General features: G+C 47.1%; 2 protein-coding genes across 6 annotated transcripts in view; one reads left to right on the forward strand and one right to left on the reverse strand.

Moving 5' to 3' along the window:
* RIC3 (RIC3 acetylcholine receptor chaperone) overlaps window positions 1-11,841 on the forward strand; it is a 61,860-nt gene extending 50,019 nt beyond the window's left edge. Inside the window, exons 5-6 of one of the 3 annotated variants that reach the window (XM_040989166.1) lie at window positions 815-960; window positions 10,869-11,841. In XM_040989166.1, coding sequence (XP_040845100.1) covers window positions 815-960; window positions 10,869-11,287 — 565 coding nt within the window. In that variant the 3' untranslated portion in view covers window positions 11,288-11,841. Of the gene's footprint in view, window positions 1-811; window positions 961-10,868 lie in introns of all 3 variants that reach the window. The other 2 variants (XM_040989167.1, XM_040989168.1) reach the window with 2 other exon arrangements.
* A 6,114-nt stretch (window positions 11,842-17,955) lies between these two features.
* The window catches only part of TUB (TUB bipartite transcription factor), a 79,054-nt gene continuing 78,437 nt past the window's right edge, over window positions 17,956-18,572 (reverse strand). The window contains exon 12 of one of the 3 annotated variants that reach the window (XM_040988981.1): window positions 17,956-18,261. In XM_040988981.1, the coding sequence (XP_040844915.1) occupies window positions 18,128-18,261 (134 nt within the window). In that variant the 3' untranslated portion in view covers window positions 17,956-18,127. The remainder of the gene's footprint in view (window positions 18,262-18,572) is intronic. The other 2 variants (XM_040988980.1, XM_040988979.1) reach the window with 2 other exon arrangements.

Here is an 18,572-nt window from a genome sequence, read left to right on the forward strand (position 1 = left end):
GTGGCCTGGGAAAGCAGTCGAGGACAGCCCAAAGCTTTGGGACCCTGCACCCGCGTGGGAGACCCGGAAGAGGCTCCTGGCTTCAGATCGGCATAGTATCAGCCCGTTGCGCTCACTTGGGGAGTGAATCATCGGACGGAAGATCTTCCTCTCTGTCTCTCCTCTCTGTATATCCGCCTTTCCAATAAAAAAATAATAAAAATAAATCTTTAAAAAAAAAAAAAAGAATTGTGAAGAATGCTTTTAGAAGTTGGGAGACTTCATTTTGGTGATAGTGCTGCCATTAAGAGCAATATATAAGCATTTATAATTTCTTCTCTGGATTTTGATAATATATCCTTATGCCTGGACAGAACAGTCACCAAGGTGATTCTAATAACTTACTTTTCTGTGGTTAAAGATAATGGCCCAGACCATTTTTCTTTGATTTTGTTTAAGAGAAAAGTGGTTTATAGTAAACAGTAATGACTGTATCTAGAGTTAAACTATTTAGAGATTAGAAAAGTCAGGGCACAGAAATGAAGTGAAAGAATGCTGAACTGAAAGCTGAGAAGTGATCCCAATATTGATGGTAAGTCTGTGGGACATTGGGCAGTCACTTCATCAATTGTGGGACTTAGTTTTCTCATTTATAAAATCCAAATATTGAATCAATGTGTCTAGTTCTAAGCTTTGTACATACAGGACCAATTTCTAGAATAATTATCTACTGCTATTGGACCTGCTGTTCTGGGATCCAGGCAGGTCAGTGATGTGTCTGTTGCCTGGGGGTATTTACTGCTAAATAGCTGGACTGTCTGATGTTTCTAAGCAGAGCGCAGGCTGTGACTTCTGACCAAGAGAAACGATTGCTGCACCAGCTCCGAGAAATCACCAGGGTCATGAAAGAAGGAAAGTTCATGGACAGACCCACTCCTGAGAAAGAAGCAGAGGAGGCTCCTTACATGGAGGACTGGGAAGGTGAGCAGTGTCTCCTCAGCTCTGTACTAGCTGCTGTTCCAGAAAGAATAGTCGGCTTTATCCCTGAGACACAGTGCATAATAGTCACCAACTTGAAAGGTATAGCTTTATCGATTTTGACAGCTGTATGTAGTTGTATAATCACACTACCAATGTTGATAAAGAACATATTCTGTACCCCAGAATGTTTCCTTCCTCCTCCGCAGCTAATCTCACCTCCACCTCAGGCAGCAGGTTCGTGGCTTTATCGTCCCTGAAGTGTTTCTGTGTATCACGTATCTCTGTGATTTCCGTTTCTTGAACATAATGCTTTTGAGATTCATGAGTGTTAATGACTGCACCAGTATTCTTTTTTTTAATTGATGAGTAAGTTGAATATGGATATACCATGATTTGTTTATCCACCAGTTGAGGAATACTGGATTATTTATAGCTTTGCGCCATTATGAGTGAAGCTGCTTTGAACTTTGGCACAAGTCTTTCTTTGGATAATGTTTCTTTTAGTGATATGCCTACGAGACAGACTTCTTTTTGACTTTTTAAAAATCCTTAATAGATCATTTTAAGAACACAGTGACATTCTCATCCTCCCTCTCAACCCCCTCATTTCCCCTTCTCCTTTTTTTTTAACTTTTGAGGTAATATGTTCTAGATTTACACTACAATAAAAAGCTTAGTACTTCACTGAATAAGAGATTAAAAAAGCAAAAAGATCTTATTTTACTGGGAATATATACAATGACTATAAATAATAATTGAATGGAAAAATGACCATTGTACCCATATACAGTAAATTATAAAGTAATCAGGGATCATTAAAACTAAAGTAACATTCTTGAGCATTGGTTTGAGCATTGGTTTCCAGTTCTGGAAAAGTGTTGCAGAAATACCAGTACACGCATACATTTACCTTATATGATTTTTGTTTCTTTTTTTGATTTTTACATTTTCACTCCCATATAAAAGGGAGAACAGCATTTGTCACTCTGGGTCTGGCTAGACCCATTTTTCACTCAATGTGATGTCCTTTAGTTGAATCTGTTTTGCTATAAATGATAGAATTTCATTTTTTAAATAACTATACACCACAATTTCTTTATCCACTCATCTGATGATGAACATCTTGGTTGATGCCAAATTTTGGCAGTTATGAATAATGTTAATATAAACATGATGGTACAGATTTGTAATTCATTGCGTTAAAGTCTTTTGTATATATACCCAGTAGTGGCATTGCTGGATCATATAATAAGTCTATTTTGAGTTTTTAAAGAAAATTTCTGCACTGTTTTCCACAGTGGCTGCACCAATTTATATTCCCGCCAGTAGTGTCTGTGTCTGAGTGTTCCCCTTTTTCCGCATGCTCACCAGCATTCGTTAATCTCTCTGTTTTGGATTTTAGCCATTCTGAGATGAGGTGATACCTATTGTGGTTTTGATTTACATTTCACTGATAGCTGGTGATGTTGAGCAGTTTTTCATAAACCTGTTGGCTATTTGTTGTTCTTCTTTTGAGAACTGTTTATTGAAGTCCATTTCTCAACTAGATGGATTTTCTTTTGTTGAGTGTTTTAAGTTGTTGATGTACTCCAGATAGTAACCCTTTTTTGGATAGGTGATTTACAGTTTTCACCATTTCCTGGTTTTATGACATACAAATTAATCTTTCTTAGAAAACGAATATATGTCTACACTTACACCAATATTACATGGTATTTTTTTAAGTAGTTAAGTTTCTTTATTTCATTGGGATTAAATTTGTATGAATTTGTTTTTCTTTTAAACTTGTTTTGTTTTATGATATAGTTCCATAGGCTCTGGGGTTGCCTATGCCCTTCCCGAGGGTCCCTCCCCTCCCCCATTGATTTCTCCTCTCGTTTTACAATGGTGTGCTTCATGAACAGTCGCAAGTCCATCCATTGAGGTGTTTCCCAACAATGTAGGCCTGGACACTGTCAGAGCGCCCATCATCTCACTGTTAGGATGTATCCAGTTCTGTCATTGGGAATCCATATTTGGTGTGTATGCATAGAGACATACAGCTGCATAGTCTTTATTACTGTGTATTTCTAATATATCTTGCAGTCAAGTAGTGCAAATTCTTTAAAATTTTTGTTTTTAAATTCTTGCTTCTTTGAAAGAGATCTCCCATTTGTTTGTTTCCCCAATCTCTGCAACAACCAGGTTGGACATAGCCAAAACTAGGGGCTCAGAATTCAGTTTGAATTTCCCACATGGATGGTGGGGACCCCTTTCTTGAGACAGCAGCTGCCTCTCAGGCTGTGCACGAGCAGGAAGTGGAAATGGAGAGCAGAGCTGGGCCTTGCGCTAAGGCACTCTGATATGGATGTGAGCATCCCAGACGACCGCTTCCTGCTGTGCCAGATGCCTGCCCCTTCAGGTGGGCCCCCAGGTATCAGCTGTTTCTACAACAAAGCTTTGTAGAATTGTGATTGCTACTACACTGGCTGTTTAGATTAATATATAAGAATTGATATTTTAACAATGTTGAACCTTCTAATTCATTAACATGTAATATTCATAGCTGTTAAAATTTCTTAGATTTTATAATTCTCAGTGTGTAGATCTTTCACATGTTTTATAAATTCACTCCAAGGAATTCATATTTTAAATTAATTTTTTCTTGATATAAAGTGAATAAATTCCATGTATTTCATAATCCTTATTTAGAAACATAGCAGCACTTCCCACTTTGCTCTCCCTCCTGCCTATATTCCCCACACACCATTCTGCCTCACTTTTTACTAATTACAAAAGCTATTTATATTTTTAATTTTCTGTTTAGTATTTACATAATTGAGAGGGATGCACACCCGTAGGTCTGATTAGGATGGGAAAGTTCAGATACCAAGGAAGGAGGGTGGGACACAGGTTTTGTTTTGTTTTTTAAGATCTATTTATTGGAAAGGCAGATATACAGAGAGGAGGAGAGACAGAAAGGAAGATCTTCATCTGATGATTCACTCCCCAAGTGAGCGCAACAGCCGATGCTATGCTACAATCTAGGAACTTCTTCGGGGCATCCCACACGGGTGCAGGGTCCCAAAGCTTTGGGCTGTCTTTGGCTGCTTCCCCAGGCACAAGCAGGGAGCTGGATGGGAAGTGGAGCTGCCGGGATTAGAACCCGTGCCCATGTGGGATCCCGGCGTGTTCAAGGCGAGGACTTTAGCCGCTAGGCCACGCTGCTGGGCCCAGGTTTTGGTTTTGTTTTTTTCCTCCTGTGCCCTCAGGGAAGGAAGGAAAGGGCTGATTCTTACTGTCAAACTTTTTTTCTAATTTTGACAGGGGCATATTTTCATTGAATTTTGCAGTCATAGGCTTAATGGAGTTTATTTTTTATATCACAAGAATTATTTAAAATTTTTAATTGCTTCTGTTAGCACTCTATAGAAATAATTTATTTTTGTACTATGACCTTGTATCCTGTGCCTTGCTAAATACACTTACTTAGTTTTAGTACTTTTCTTTTAAATGGGTTAGGATTAGATTCCTTAGGATCTTATTTTAAATGATCAAATTGTCAGTCAATTAAGACAGTATTACTTCTTTTTTTTAAAAAAAAGGTTTATTTATTTTTATTACAAAGTCAGATATACAGAGAGGAGGAGAGAAAGATCTTCCATCCGATGACTCACTCCCCAAGTGAGCGCAATGGCTGGTGCTGTGCCGATCCGGAGCCAGGAGCCAGGGACTTCTTCCAGGTCTCCCATGTGGGTGCAGGTTCCCAAAGCATCGGTCCGTCCTCCACTGCTTTCCCAGGCCACAAGCAGGGAGCTGGATGGGAAGCGGAGCTGCCGGGACTAGAACCAGCTCCCATATGGGATCCCGGCACGCTCAAGGCGAGGACTTTAGCCGCTAGGCCATGCCGCCGGGCCCAGTATTACTTCTTTTAAGAAATTTATTTATGGGGCTAAAACATTGGTATAGCAAGTTAATCTTCGGTCTATGGCACTAGCATTCCATTTAGGTGCCAGTTCATGTCCCGGCTGCTTCATTTCTGATGCAGTTCTCTGCTTGTTTTCTGGGGAAAGCAGAAAATGGCTCAACTCTTTGGATCCCCTGTTTGAGACTCAGGGGCTCGGGGCTCATGGCTTTCGATCAGCTCAGCTTCAGGCTTTGCTGTCATTTAAGGAGTGAACCAGCAGATGAGTTCGTCTCTGTTTTTGTCTCGCCTCTCTGTAAGACTTCTTTGAAATAAAAAAAATAAATCATAAAAATATTTATTTATGTGTGAGGAGAGACAGAGATCTCCCATCAGTTTGCAGCTTTACTTCCCAGGTGCCGCAGTGGACAGGAATGGGCCCAGCCAATGCCAGCGGCCAGGACCTCGCAGCCTGGCCTTCCACATGGAAGGTTGGGGTCATTCACTTATGCCATTGTTTGCTGCTTTTCAGGTACACTGATGAATACTTTTAGTAGTGTAAGACTTCATTCTGATAGACAGTGAAGATGCCAGAAATCAGCTAAGTCCCCTCTAGACTGTTGATCTGAGTCTAGAGCAGCCTTTCTTTTAGGGCTAACTAGTGTAGTTGCTAGTAAAGACATAATGTGTTCCCAGCTCTGTGCATTCCAGGAACTTGTCAGCCTGATTTCTTTCAGAAGCTCCTTTCCTGGTATTAGTTTCTGCTGCATGTATGCAAAGGTTACTGAGCTCATTCTCTGTGAGACTCTGTGTTTGCAGGATTCTCCCATATGAATTCTAGTTGCCCTGGCGTCCCTGAACTAATCTTTAGGTTATTTTGAGAGGAAGAAGGAGTTCTAACTGCTGGTTCACTCTGCAAATATCAGGAGCTGGGAACTCAGCCCAGATCTCCCACATTGTGATAAGGGACTCACACACGTGAACCATCAGTAGCCTCGCAGAGCATACATGAATTGGAAGTTGTATCTGAGTAGCTGGAGGTTGGGACAGGTAGGGGTTGATCCAAACGTTGGCTCCTGACCCCAATTTTCTGCTAATGCAGACCTGGGGAGGTAGCAGTGATGGCTCAGGTGAATTCTGCCATACTGTGAGAGACCTTGAATGAGTTCCCTGTAACAGCTTCCAAACCAGCCCACTCCTGGCTGTGTAGCATCTTTCTCTCCATCTCCTATAAGTAAATGCATTTTAAAAATATTTCTTTTTATTGGAAAGTCAGATTTGTAAAGAGGAAGAGAGACAGAAAGATCTTCCATCCACTGGTTCACTCCCCAAGTGGCTGCAGTAGTTGGAGCTGAGCTGATCAGGAGCCAGGAGTTTCTTTGAGGTCTTCCATGGCTCAAGGCTTTGGGCCATCCTCTACTGCTTTCTCAGGACACATGTGGCATCCAGGACAGAAACTGACACCCCAGTGCAAGTGTATGGGATCCCAGCGCATGTGAGACAAGAAAAGCACTGCATGTATAGGGCTTGGATCTGTCCATGGTATCAGGCATCTCTTGGGAATCTTGGGACAAAAGCTTTATTGTAAGTGGGCTACTGTTTTGTATTTTTTAAATTCATAATTTTAGAAATAATTTCAGGCTCTTAAGTATCTATGTTTTGGTCATTTGTTATTTTCCTGATTCATGGAGTTGTTTCTCTGTATCTTCTTGACCTTCACTGTGCTTCCTTTGAGGGTAAATATAAAGAGGTGTTTGACTTTGTTCTTAAAATGTTGGTTCAGATGCCCACCTTACATATTGGAGTGCTTGAGTTGATTCCCTGCTTTAGTCCTGAAGAACCTAGGAGTTTTCTGCCTTTTGTGATTCTGCTTTAATGGCTTGGCTGGGGGCTGTGTGAACCTCAGTCCTGATAGCCTACATGACACCCGGCAGGACACCTGGCAGGTCACGTAGGCAGACCACTCACTCCTCAGGAAGGAAGTACCTGGTATTTGATAAGATTCACAGCCCAGTAGCTCATCGATTTGTACTTTTTGAAAGTTGCTTGTTTCAAATCCACCAATAGCAGCCTGCTAAGTCATGACTGTATAATTAATAGCCTGAAATGTATAAGAACTGGGGGGCTTGGACTCTCGCGCTCTCTTCTCTCTTCTGGCTCACGCTTCTTTTGTCCTCCCTGCGGATCCTAGCAGCCTTGGCTGCGGCTGCCCCTCCCCCGCCCAGCCATGCTAGGATGGGGGAGGTGGCTGGGTTACCTAGGCTAACCTGAATAAACCACCTTTTTGCCTTAGCACCGGCTTCAGACTTGATGATTATCTGGGGATTTCAAAGAACCGGCACAACAGTCCTGACTCTGGATTCCTGCAGTAATGGCTGAAGTGAGAGACTCCATGGGGAAGACTCCATCTCTCAGCTTTAGCCCAGCATGAGCTGTTGTGGGTATTTGCAGAATAACCAGTGGATGGAAGCTGACTTGCTCTCTCTCAAGTAAAAAAAAAAAAAATATATATATATATATATATATATAAGGTCTTATATATATATATATAAGGTCTGCAGTGGGCTGCATATATAATAGTAGCCCCATACGAATATGATGAAACTGAAAATTCTTATTTCCTAGTGATCTAATGATATTAATAATGCTACAGCATAAAACATATCCACGTTTATAGTAATGCTGGTAAAAACCAATCTGTGTTAAGAGAATGCTTGAGATACACGCATCCCATATTGCAATACTTGGTTCAAGTCCTGGCTCTCCTCCAGTTCCGTCCGGCTGCTATGTACAGCCTGGGCAGTAGCAGGTGATGGCTCACACACTTGAATCCATGCCACCACCCACGTGGAGACCCAGGTTGAGTTCCAGGCTCCTGACTTAGGGCTGATCTGACATGTGGGGGGAGGGTGAGTCAGCAGATGAAAGACCCCTTTCTTAAATATGAAAAAGGTATAGCATGTGCAGTCTGTACAGTATGTGTTAGTAAACACCTATTGTTGATTTATATATTAAGTATATTCCTTATAAAAGTGTCTCAAGAGATCTCATGTATTTTCTCCTGTTTGCATCAATAGGCCACATCAAGTGCTCTGTATTATCTAGGATTCTGTTTTAAATATCCAGGGCCAGCACTGGTAGGTTAAGTTGCTACCCACGAGACCAGCAACCTGTGTGAACACTGCCTTGAGTCCCTGCTGTTCCAGTTCCGATCCAGTTCCCTGCTAGTGTGCCTGGGCAAGAAGCAAAAGATGGCTCAAACCCTAATGCCTCTGTATCCATGTGGGAGACCTGCCCTGATGCCCCTGTACCTGTGTGGGAGAGTCCAGGTTCCTGGCTTTGGTCTGATGCAACCATCTGAGGGAAGCAGCAGACAGAAGGTAGACTTCCTCTCTCCTGTGTAACCCTACCTTTCAAATAAACGGAATCTTTTATTTAAAAAAGTCTTTTGAAACAATTTATCTGTTTGGCTGGCAGAGAGAGAAAGGAATCTTCTATCTGCTAATTTACTCCCCAAAGGGTAACAGTGGCCAGAGCTGGGCTAGGCTTTAACCAGGAATCAGGAGCATGAATCGGGTCTCGACATGTGGCTTTCAGGAATCCAGGTACTTGAGCTATCTTATGCTTCTTTCTCATGCATTATTAGGGAGTTATAATAGAGGTGGAGCAGGTGCAGGTGCTGCAATATGGGTTACCGGCAACACGCACAGTGGCTTAACCCACAGTGCCACAACAGTGCCCCCACTGCTGAGGTTTTTGTATGTATAATGTTTCCCACAGCAGGTGCCAATTGAAACATCTTCAGATCACAGGGGCTGCCAGCCTCACTGAACAAGGTATGGTGCCTGGATCTGACTCTTCCTCTTAAACCAAAGCAAAGTTTCAGAAATCCACAGGTAAGCTTTGCTATGGGAGAAGGCAAAGACAGAACAGCCTCCGGCAAACTTCTCGGAAGCATTCAGTGGCTGGGACCAAACTAGAAAGCAGGCTTCCACAACTCAGGGAACTGTGAAGACCACAGGTAGCTGTATGAGTCCATTTGCTGATGAAAATCTGGAAAATGTTTAGCTCAAGGTTTTACAAGTTCCAAGGGTGTGGTGGCAATGTGTCCTTGGCATCTGGGTCATGAAATGGCAAGACACTGAATGGTGAAACAGAAGGCTCAGGTTGTTGGGCAGTTTTTCCTTGTGCCTGAGATGGGCATGGCTGTCTGCCATCCACTGGTGCTCTCCTCATGTGCTTGCAGCAGGGCTGTTTTCCTGAAGCCAGGAGCTCCGTCCAGGCCTCCCACGTGGGTGCCAAGAACTGCAGTTGAAGCATGAGCCCTGCGCCGTAAGGTTCGCAGGAGCAGGCCGCTGGGATCAGGAGGCCGTGCTGAGGACTGCACTGAGGCACTCTGGGATGTGGGTGTGCATCCTGACCACTGGGCCAACACCTGCAGTGTTCCTTAGACAGCCGGTGATGCAGTCATGGGGGTCCCTCCCTCATTACCTTAGAAAGGCCTTACCTCCACATAACATTAACTTGGCTTTGGGGGTTCCACTTCAGTTTGAGGGGTTAATAGCCGTGCCACAGCGAGAGCTAAGCTCCATTTTCCTGAGCAGTTGCTGCATGGCAGTGATGTCTGGAGAGTGCCGTGGCCACTCTCAGCCCACTGGCCGTGCTGCTGAAGGGGTGATGATGTGGACGCTTCTAGTGGCACTGGCAAGGTGGACATGTTGCAGTCTTCTGGAAGGGGTGCTGGAACAGTGTAGAAAGGGCTTGTCAGTTTTCCCTTCTGTCTAGTTTTCATGTTTATGAGTCTGTATAATATTAAATGATCTTAAGTACAATATTGTTTACAAATGATCCGATCTTTACAGAAAAGGAAAGGCAGAGCAGGGCCAATCAGTAGCTGTGTGCTGGGATATTTTGAAATGCCCAATGATATGGGAAAACTCATGATGTAATGCTGAATGAAAAAAAGGATATTCATAATTTACATGCTATAATTGTTTCAAAACTGAAAATAAATTATCAGTGTAAGGATTTTGGGTAATGTATTTCCTGTTTTAAATTTCTCCAAGACTTTTATACTTTGGAAAAAGAACATTGCACCAAAAATGACCACTATCTTGCAGTTTGCAGACCACAAGAGGTTTATGGCAGGGTTGAACTGGCCAGTGAGCATAATACGTGAATGGACTCTGTAGCCTCTCGCCGTGGGCTGTGGGCTCGGAGGCCTCGGCCAGCATGGCGTGTGAGCTCCAGCGCAGCCCACCTGCTGCTCCTGCGCTGGGGGCTGACACAGGTGGATTTCATCTCATCCCTTAATCTGGCAAGATTTTCTTTCCTCATTATCATAGCTGGAATTTGGCACCAGTATCACTCATTTTGTTTACCCACTTGTTCTCTTTTGTTCAATTCTGTGGAGACCAGAAGCCAACAATGGGAATTCTGTCTTCTGAAAATGGAGTACTTTCCTCCAGGACCTTGCCATGGCCTGTTGAAGTGCCCTCTATTTTTGACACTCAGCAGCCGTTTTAGTCATGTTAATGAGTAGGCAACTTCCTGGTATAATCGTGGAAGAGCTTTGTTCCTTTCCTGCCTTGTCCACGTCCCCTCCTCTTGACCCACCCTGCAGGAAGATCAGGAGAGGGTTTCCGGTAGAAACTACTAACACCAGCCTTGAGCTGAGCTCACTGTAGCTGGGACTTGGTGCATCTTTCTCAAACTGAAGGCTCCTGTTGTTTGTTTAATCTTCATCAGTATTGCAGAAGCACATGGCGCGAGACTTGACTCTGCCCAAGCTACCTTACACTTAAGGGATTTTCATCCGAATTGGTTTGTATGTCAGAGCGAGCTGGGAAAGCCAGGCAGGTTGCTAAGAATTTGCTCAAGTGAAACTTTAGCACTGTTAGAATGATCTTAGGGTTTCTTGAATGGATTTGTTTGTCTATGATGGCTGCTGCCAGAGAATTCTCTGAGCCTGCCACTTCATTTTCTGAAGAGACATCTGTGTGAGACCGCTGTGTTTTCTCTCTAGGTTACCCTGAAGAGACGTACCCGGTGTATGGCCTTTCAGACTCTATCAAGCGCAGGCAAGAAACAATCCTGGTGGATTACCCTGATCCACAAGAGCCCTCTGCTGAAGAAATAGCTGAAAGAATGGAAGTGATGGAAGAGGACGGCTCACGCCGCGTGGGCTGGGAAGGTCTATCCACCAGCCTCAGAGCCCCGGAAGAAAATTCTGTTCGTTCGTGTGAGGCACAGCCAGAGCCTTGTTCCTGCTGTTCTGAAGAGGATCCTGCTGTTCTGGCAGAGAATGCTGGATTCAGTGCAGATGGCTCCAGTGAGGAAGCCCCCCAGGAAGAGTGGCCCCAGGACTTCAGAGGTGAAGGGCTGGGTGTTAGTGCGGGCACAGGCGGCACACTGAGGAAGCGCAGCCCGCAGGGTTCCGAGTGACACCTCTGTGGTGATGTAGCCACCCCTCTAGTCCGATAGTGACTGTTCTCTGCTTTCCTCCCTGCCCTTTCCCTTCTCTCTCTGCACCCAGTTGTCACAGCTCAGACCACCCCTGTGGCACATGTTCAGGTGCTCACATACTTGCCACCTTGTAAAACGTGAACGTTCCTGTGGACGCGGGCAGCCGTGGCCTCTTCCTGCCTTTCCTGGTCAGAAGTTGAACCAGCGAGTAACCACACTTGGTCTGTCATAATTGCAGGTGGGAGCTGTCAGGGCCAGAGGTCTGACTCTCCCTCCAGTAGCAGACGGCTTGCCCCTGACTGGATGTCAGCTTACAGATGTGGACTTACGGCTGTAAGAGTCAAGATCTCAGGTTCCAAGCTGCCTTGTTCGTTGGACCTTGAGCAGGTTAGTGGGCCCCTGGGGAGATGAGAATGTTCCATTGGTGGACGTGCTGGACCACCCAGAACAGAAGCCCTTGCTCTCCGAGCTGACCTTACAGCAGGAGGCTGCATCCAACCACAACTTTGTACTGGAGTGGCCGGGGACTCCCACTGACCTGGCGGTGACCCACAGTGTTGTTGGTTGCCATTCTACTCAGTTAGTGCCTAGATCACTAGCTCCTTCCATCTCTGGTCTAACAGAATTGCCAAACCCTGAAGTACCTTTGGCACCTCTGGCCAAGGGACATTTTATGGAGCTTAGGTTTGCTGCTGCTCCAGGAAGGACTCAAGTTGGGGGCTGCCTGAGCTTACAGTGCCAAGGGAGCCAATGAGAAGGGTAAGAACCCATGTTCCTAAGGATAGCTCTTGCCTAGAATGTGTTTCTGAATGCCGTGCCATTCAGGCAGTTTGTCACCACATGAATTGAAACAAAATATCCCTGGGTTTATATGTGAAGGGGCAGCCCGACAGGGCAACTGTGCAGTATGATGCAGTGCTGGGAGAGCTGGGGAGAGGAGGCCGGACTTGTGTCCTGCTATCGATAGCCGTTTGTGAGACCAGACACAAGGGTAGAAGAAGTGGTTTTATTTAAAAGCAAGCACCTTTGAACAACAGCAGTATGGTTTGGCGTGGCAGGTGGAAGAGGACCGAGCCACTGGTGGTGGTGCATGTCTCTGTGGTGGTTATAGATTAGCTATGGTGCAGGCAGGGCTGAACTAAGTGGAGCCCTTTCAAACTTCTGTTGAGACCTAAATCTTGCTTGCACAGGGCTTCCCTCGTGCCGAGTGCTGTTTAGTGTGTAAGCAGCAGGATGTAGCTGGGCTGGCCTGCACTCCTTTGGGAGGAAGTGGCTTTAGAGTTGAGAGGATTCTGACCAGAAAGGCCTGTTTTCAGCTGCCATCTGCCACATGTCTGCTTGAGACAAGATAGCACCTGATGAGTGAACTTAGTTTTAAGACCAGGGAGTTAAAAGTAGACATGCCCCACTTCAGTTTGTGAGATGTGTGAAAAGCAAATATTGTGACATTTTGTAAAGGTAGATTATAGCGTTTTTAGAGTTCTATTGTGTCTTGCTTAAGATGCCAGGGAAAACGGTTAAAAATCAACATGAGGACTGTTAGCAGAAGGTGACCTGTCTGCTCAGCATTGTCAAAGCCGTCAGCGTCTGAGCAGAGCACTGCACTCCTGTTGGAAAGAATGCTGTCTGGCATGTGCTGCGGACAACTTAGAAAACTCAAGGTAAAAGCCACTGTCAGGACACCTTACTGGTTTGATAGTGTGTTGTGTTACTTCCCTCCAGGAGGGGGTGTTTTATGCTTTAAGGTTATGAGGCTTTGGTGAGGAGGTCTTTCCTCCTTCCCCTCCCCTGCACTCATCCAGGGACAGGAGTTCTGGCACAGAGGGTCAGTCCTGTTGCTAACATGGAAGCCTGGCGGATAGAGTGCACTGTGACTCACACAGGCAGAGGAGTGGGACACGGCCCTTCGTGTTCTTAGAGTCTGGGTCAGCTCCTCACAAGGTCTGAGCCGTGATTTCCTCAGCAGTAAAGGAAGGATGGTGTAAGCCCAGCTCGCCCAGGATTGTGGCATAATGTTATGTAAAACAGCACTGGTTCTAGCTATCTTTATAGTACGATGGTTTACTCTGTCCAATAGTTTTTGCCAAAGTTTTCAATACACTTGACAGGTGGTGGGTAAAGTAGGGAGAGAGACTAGTGAGGGTGGCAGCATGGGGCTGGTCGTGAATTGTGGTGCTGACATGGAAAATGCTGCAAAACCCACTGTATTCCTGAGGGTCAGTGTTTGGGGAAAGCTGGCTTGTGGAGGAAACAGTTCATGCCAGAAATACTAGGTCCCCACAGTAGTTCTCTCTGACCTAGACCTTGGTTGGTATATACTATCAGGGAAGGAAGCTTGATGTGTCTTTCAGACGGCAAGGATTGTGACCTTGTTTCCAGAATTACTTGGCCAATGATGTGCTAGTTCCTCGTACATGCCCCACAAGCAAGTAATGGGCTTGTCTTGATGACCTTGGGCAGTTGGCAAAGCATAGCGCTGCACTGTGTGAGGCACCGCAGGCCTGGCTGGCCTGTGGCCGCCCTGGGCAGGAGCACTTGGTGCCTGCTCACAACAGGTGGGGAGGCAAGTTTGGCCTCCTGCAACTTCAAATAATCTGCAGTGTAAAATGGGACACTTATGCCAAGACTATCCTGGGAGGTAGGTCACCCTTTTGTGGCCATTGAAAATTTTCCTTAAGCCAGATAACTAAAAACCCTCTTTCCTTTTTGGAATGTCCTTGGAAATGTTATTTTCCATTTGAGCTGAGGCCACAGGAGGTAGGCAGTGCTCTAGTTCTGTAGCTCTCAACAAGAAAACACACCAATCACTTTTCCTTTCCTCCTCTATGGCCTGAGGCCGGGACCCTTCCAGGGCAGTTAGATATGGTCACATCCCAGGGCGCTGCACAGGGCACGCTACCCTATCAGAGGCAGGCAGCCTCCAGGTGGTGGGCAGAGCTGCTTGCAAGTGTAACACAGCTGATGGGAGGAGGGAGGGGGCGGCTAGGAATGCCAGAGAGACAAGGTCTGGGTCTTTTTGGATACTTCATTACACATCTTGGAACAAAAAGTCTCATTCCATCAGTAAGTTTTAAAAACTTAATGTAAAATGTTATGTTCTGAAAAACTATGCTTTTACAGTTCTGTACCAAGATAAACTTACCATTTAACCTCATGCATCCCACGTCTTCGGGGCGTAGCTACACACCCCTTTCTAAAGAGGCTGTTAGCAAACATTAGAAACCAGCAGTGTTGTAGCCAGTCGAGTTTAATTTGTTGATATGTCTGTACTTATGACGACAAACACTGTAAGTTCTACAACATAACATAATGTCAACAAGGGAAAATACCAAGTCTGCCATTGCACATACCAATAAATAAATACATTTGCTCCAGAATACGAAAGTTTATTCAAAAAGTCAGTTAATAAAAGCAGTTTTGCAAGTTTGTCTAAAACTCGGTAATTTTGAAAATAAGATGTCTGACCACTCCAAAGTAGGAAAAGACAATCTTGTGCAAATAGACGTACATGTTCTAGGCATTATGAAAACTGGCTAAATGTGTGCTCCCAGCAAGAGATACCTTTGTCACCAAATGCAGGCTTAGTGGCCAGAGTGGGGCTTCCCCCAGTCCTTCTACCTGGGCCTTGACGGGGAGAGCAAGGGAAGGCAGTGGGACAGAAGTGGAGGGGAGGTCTTCCCAGAAGGCACAGTGCTGAGCTAGAGCAGGTAGAGACGAACCCGAGGAGGAGCTGTTCATTCACCGTGAATCCCAGCAGCGCACACATTCCATCTTGCAGTTAAGTAATGAGACACAGAGCTGCGTGTCTCATTTTGTTCAAAATGACAGCTACCCCAGGAAGCACCACTTCCGGGGTAGCTATCTGCTTTTCCTCTTAGAGACTTTAAAAACCAAACCTTCCTGAGAGTAGCTGTGTACTGCTCCAGCAGCCCCAGGCTCAGAGGTCCAGGACAGGTGCTGGTCCACCCCAGCAGGCTTGATAAAGGGGAACGCTGCAGGGTGGGGCCGGAGGAAGAGGCAAGGCCAGTGTGGCACTGCCACTGGGGAGAAAACCAGGGCCGCCTCTGGGATGGGATTTGTGCTTGCATATTACAGCATGGGCCGCGCAGCAGGACCTTCCCTGTGCAACTTCCCTCCTCCCCCACTGATACAGCTCTAACACCGAGCTCAGGTTTTACAACAGTTGTGCCGTCCGTGTCAGTGAGACAGGTCCAAGGTTCTCCGCTAGCCCCCATCCCACCGCCCGTTCCCACACGCTGCCTTGAGCTAGTGTCGTGGTCTTAAGGCACATTCACTAGCAGCTGTTTAAACTCGGCCAGGAGCCCACATGCTAGACTGTACCGTGCCACTCCACCTCAGCAAGAGCTGCTCATTTCCAAGGTGTAGCTGCTGTTGGAAAAGCATGAGATGAATGGCAAAACCCCACAGCTGCCCCTCTGCCTTTCCTGCTCATCCTCAGACATTCTCCAGATCAGAACCTCAGTCGATGGTTTACAGATTGTCCTTTTCCACACACATACATACACACACACACACGCAGACGCACACATACAGACACAGAGCACCTTGGAGCCAAAAGTAAAGGAAAGCCAGACTTGGAGAGTTGGGGGAGTGAGTTTCACCACTCTGCAGGGGACTCTTTTGGGGCAGAGGGTGTAGTGTTTCAGGACAAGGTGCCAAAGTCCCAGCTGTCCATCACCTTAGGGGCTGGATCCCCTCGACTCCTGTCCACTCAAAGGACTCTGTGGAGCGGGTGTGAAGGGCAACAAGTTCACAGGAGAGGCCAGAGCTCATGTGCTCTTGCAGCCCCGGGCACCTGCTGAGCTTGTAGGCAGGTGGGCATGACCAGGGTGAAGGTTGAAGAGCGAGCTGGTGAGGCCAGGGCTCCGGCAGGACGCTCTACTGCTAATGCTCGGCTTTCAGAGCCCAACAGCATGCAGCCAGAGCTAGCTGCCCACCTCGCCACCTCGCCCTTCTATTCTTCCATGTGCTAAGACAAAGCAGAGGCCAAGAATTTTCCATTGTGCTTCTGATTTTTCCACTCTGTCATCAAGACCCTCCTTTCTCACTAGAATCCAGTCAGCCTGTGCCACCTTGGAACTGTACCTGTTGCCCACATCCCATGAAGGCCTGGACCCCACTAACAAAAGCAAGCTGCTTAGAGGGACCTCTCGGGGATGGGACACTCACTCAGCTGAGGCGGGAGCCGACTCTGCTGCAACAGCTGTCCCTTGCTTGAAGCCTTCAACAACTTTGGATTACCAAGACTTATTTTGACTTGTTAAAACAATGCCTTTACCTCTAAGAGCTTGAAATTGATCAAGTATGATTTTTTAAGAACCCGGTTTCTCCTTAGCCTTTTCATGCATAGCTGCTGCAAAGTAAGCTTCCCACTGGTTTCTGATCTCCATCCGTAGGAAGCCTCTGCCAGAGAAAATGACACTGGGTAAGAATTTAGAATCCCCAAGCCTGCAAGGTGCATGGGAACATCCAGAGAGCAGACCGAGCATTTGGGCGCAGCCCTGGATGCACCCACTTTTTACCTGTCAACGTTGGACAGGGAAGCCTACACTCGGTCTTAGCCAAAAGGCCAAGAAGTGATCAGGGAAACCTGCGGCCAGGCCCTTCCTAATCAGACTGGCAGGACAACTTCCAACAGAGACCTGCGTTTCCTGCCACAGTACTGTCAACCTACTCATCAATCCTGACACCCCTAGGACTCTGGACTCGGAGGGCAGGCACGCAGCACAGACCCAGAAGGCCGGAGAGCTGGAGATGAGTTTCTTGGGGTTCTATGGGAATACAGGAGGGGGGACCCAGGGCCAATCCCATGTTTTCGAGTGATTAAGCTAAAGCAACGTGATTGTACTAGTAGATCCCTACGGGCCTGTCACTTCTGAGCTCCTGTAGCTTCAAATCCTTCTCCGTTCCCTGCCCATTCAGAAAGCAGCTCTCTCCAGGCATGCCTTGGCCGATGGCAGCAGGAGCTGGGATACCGCCAGTAACAGCTGCTGCCAGATCTCTGGGTACAGACTCTTCCTGGAGCCCACCAGGCTTGGCAGCGGTCCTCTGACCCACAGGAGCACCAGGCAGCTACTTGGCCCCCATCTACATTCCCTAGGGGTTGTGTTGTGGCTGCTCAGTGGAGAGTGCCTGGGGCGGGTGGCTGGGCTTGTGGGGAGCCCTGTGCAACAGACCCCATCAACTCGAGCATTTGGCCTTTACAGTTCCTGCTGCCTCTGAGCACAGAACAAACCTACAGGAGTCAGCAGAGCTTCAGCCCCAGGCTGCCAGCTGATCCCCACAGACCCAGCAGCATGCTGCCACTCCCCTGCCCGCACCACACCCTTTGCAGCTCTGCTAGGGCCTTTGAAGTTAGAGGCCTGGGCATCAAACACTTTGCCAAGAAAGCTGATATGCCCTGCACCTCCCTCCTGCCCCTACCTGCTGGGGCACTTGCTGTTGGCTGAGGGGCTGGCTGGGCCCCCGCGGCCCTGCACTGTGCTGCCTTCCCCCTTCCTGCCCCATCTGGCCTTCCCTGCTAGAGATTGCCCAGCGTGCCAAAAGCAGTTGCAGCAGAATACTAACCCGAGAATTGGGGCACAGAATTACTCTCATCCCAACACTCACTCCTACTCCACTGCCTCAGCCACAGAGGCAGAGGAGCCAGTTCCTGGCTGGCTGGGCCAGGAAGCCCACCGCGGGCCACGGCTTCCTCTGGCAGAAGACCTATGTACACAGGGTAGGCAGGGCCATCTCTGCAGGCAGGCAGGTGAGCTCCACTCCAGGCTGGGCAACCCAAGGAGACTGAGGCGGCCTCTATTCGCAGGCCAGCTTGCTGTCAAAGCTGGACAGGGCGATGGCAAAGGCCTGCAGTGCACACAGTGGGTAGTTGTAATCCATCGTGAACACATCCTCTGCTACCCGGCCAAACTGCATCACGATGTAGTCCGCTGGGGCGGGCACAGGCGTGGGAAGAGAGAAAGGACAGATGGGGATGAGGGAGAGTCAGGGAAGGCCAGACAGGTGCCCAGCCCACGAGCGGGATGGGAGAGGCAGAAGCCAGAGAGGCCAGCAAGCCCTGCAGGCGCAATGCAGACCCAAAAGGAGCGGCAGCAGAGGGCGAAGGGGAGAGGCAACCAAACACCAGGAGACGGGGCAGAAACGTGTTCACACAGAGTGTCCATCCCTCAGCCGAGCCTGCTGCTCACGGCGCCGGGAGCCGCTCTCCGCAGGCTCCTCCGGACCGCCCTGGCCCTGTGCA

Source organism: Ochotona curzoniae, unplaced genomic scaffold (genome assembly GCF_017591425.1).
Source record: "Ochotona curzoniae isolate NIBS_2020 unplaced genomic scaffold, NIBS_Ocur_1.0 contig_517, whole genome shotgun sequence".
NCBI classification, from domain to species: Eukaryota; Metazoa; Chordata; class Mammalia; order Lagomorpha; family Ochotonidae; genus Ochotona; species Ochotona curzoniae.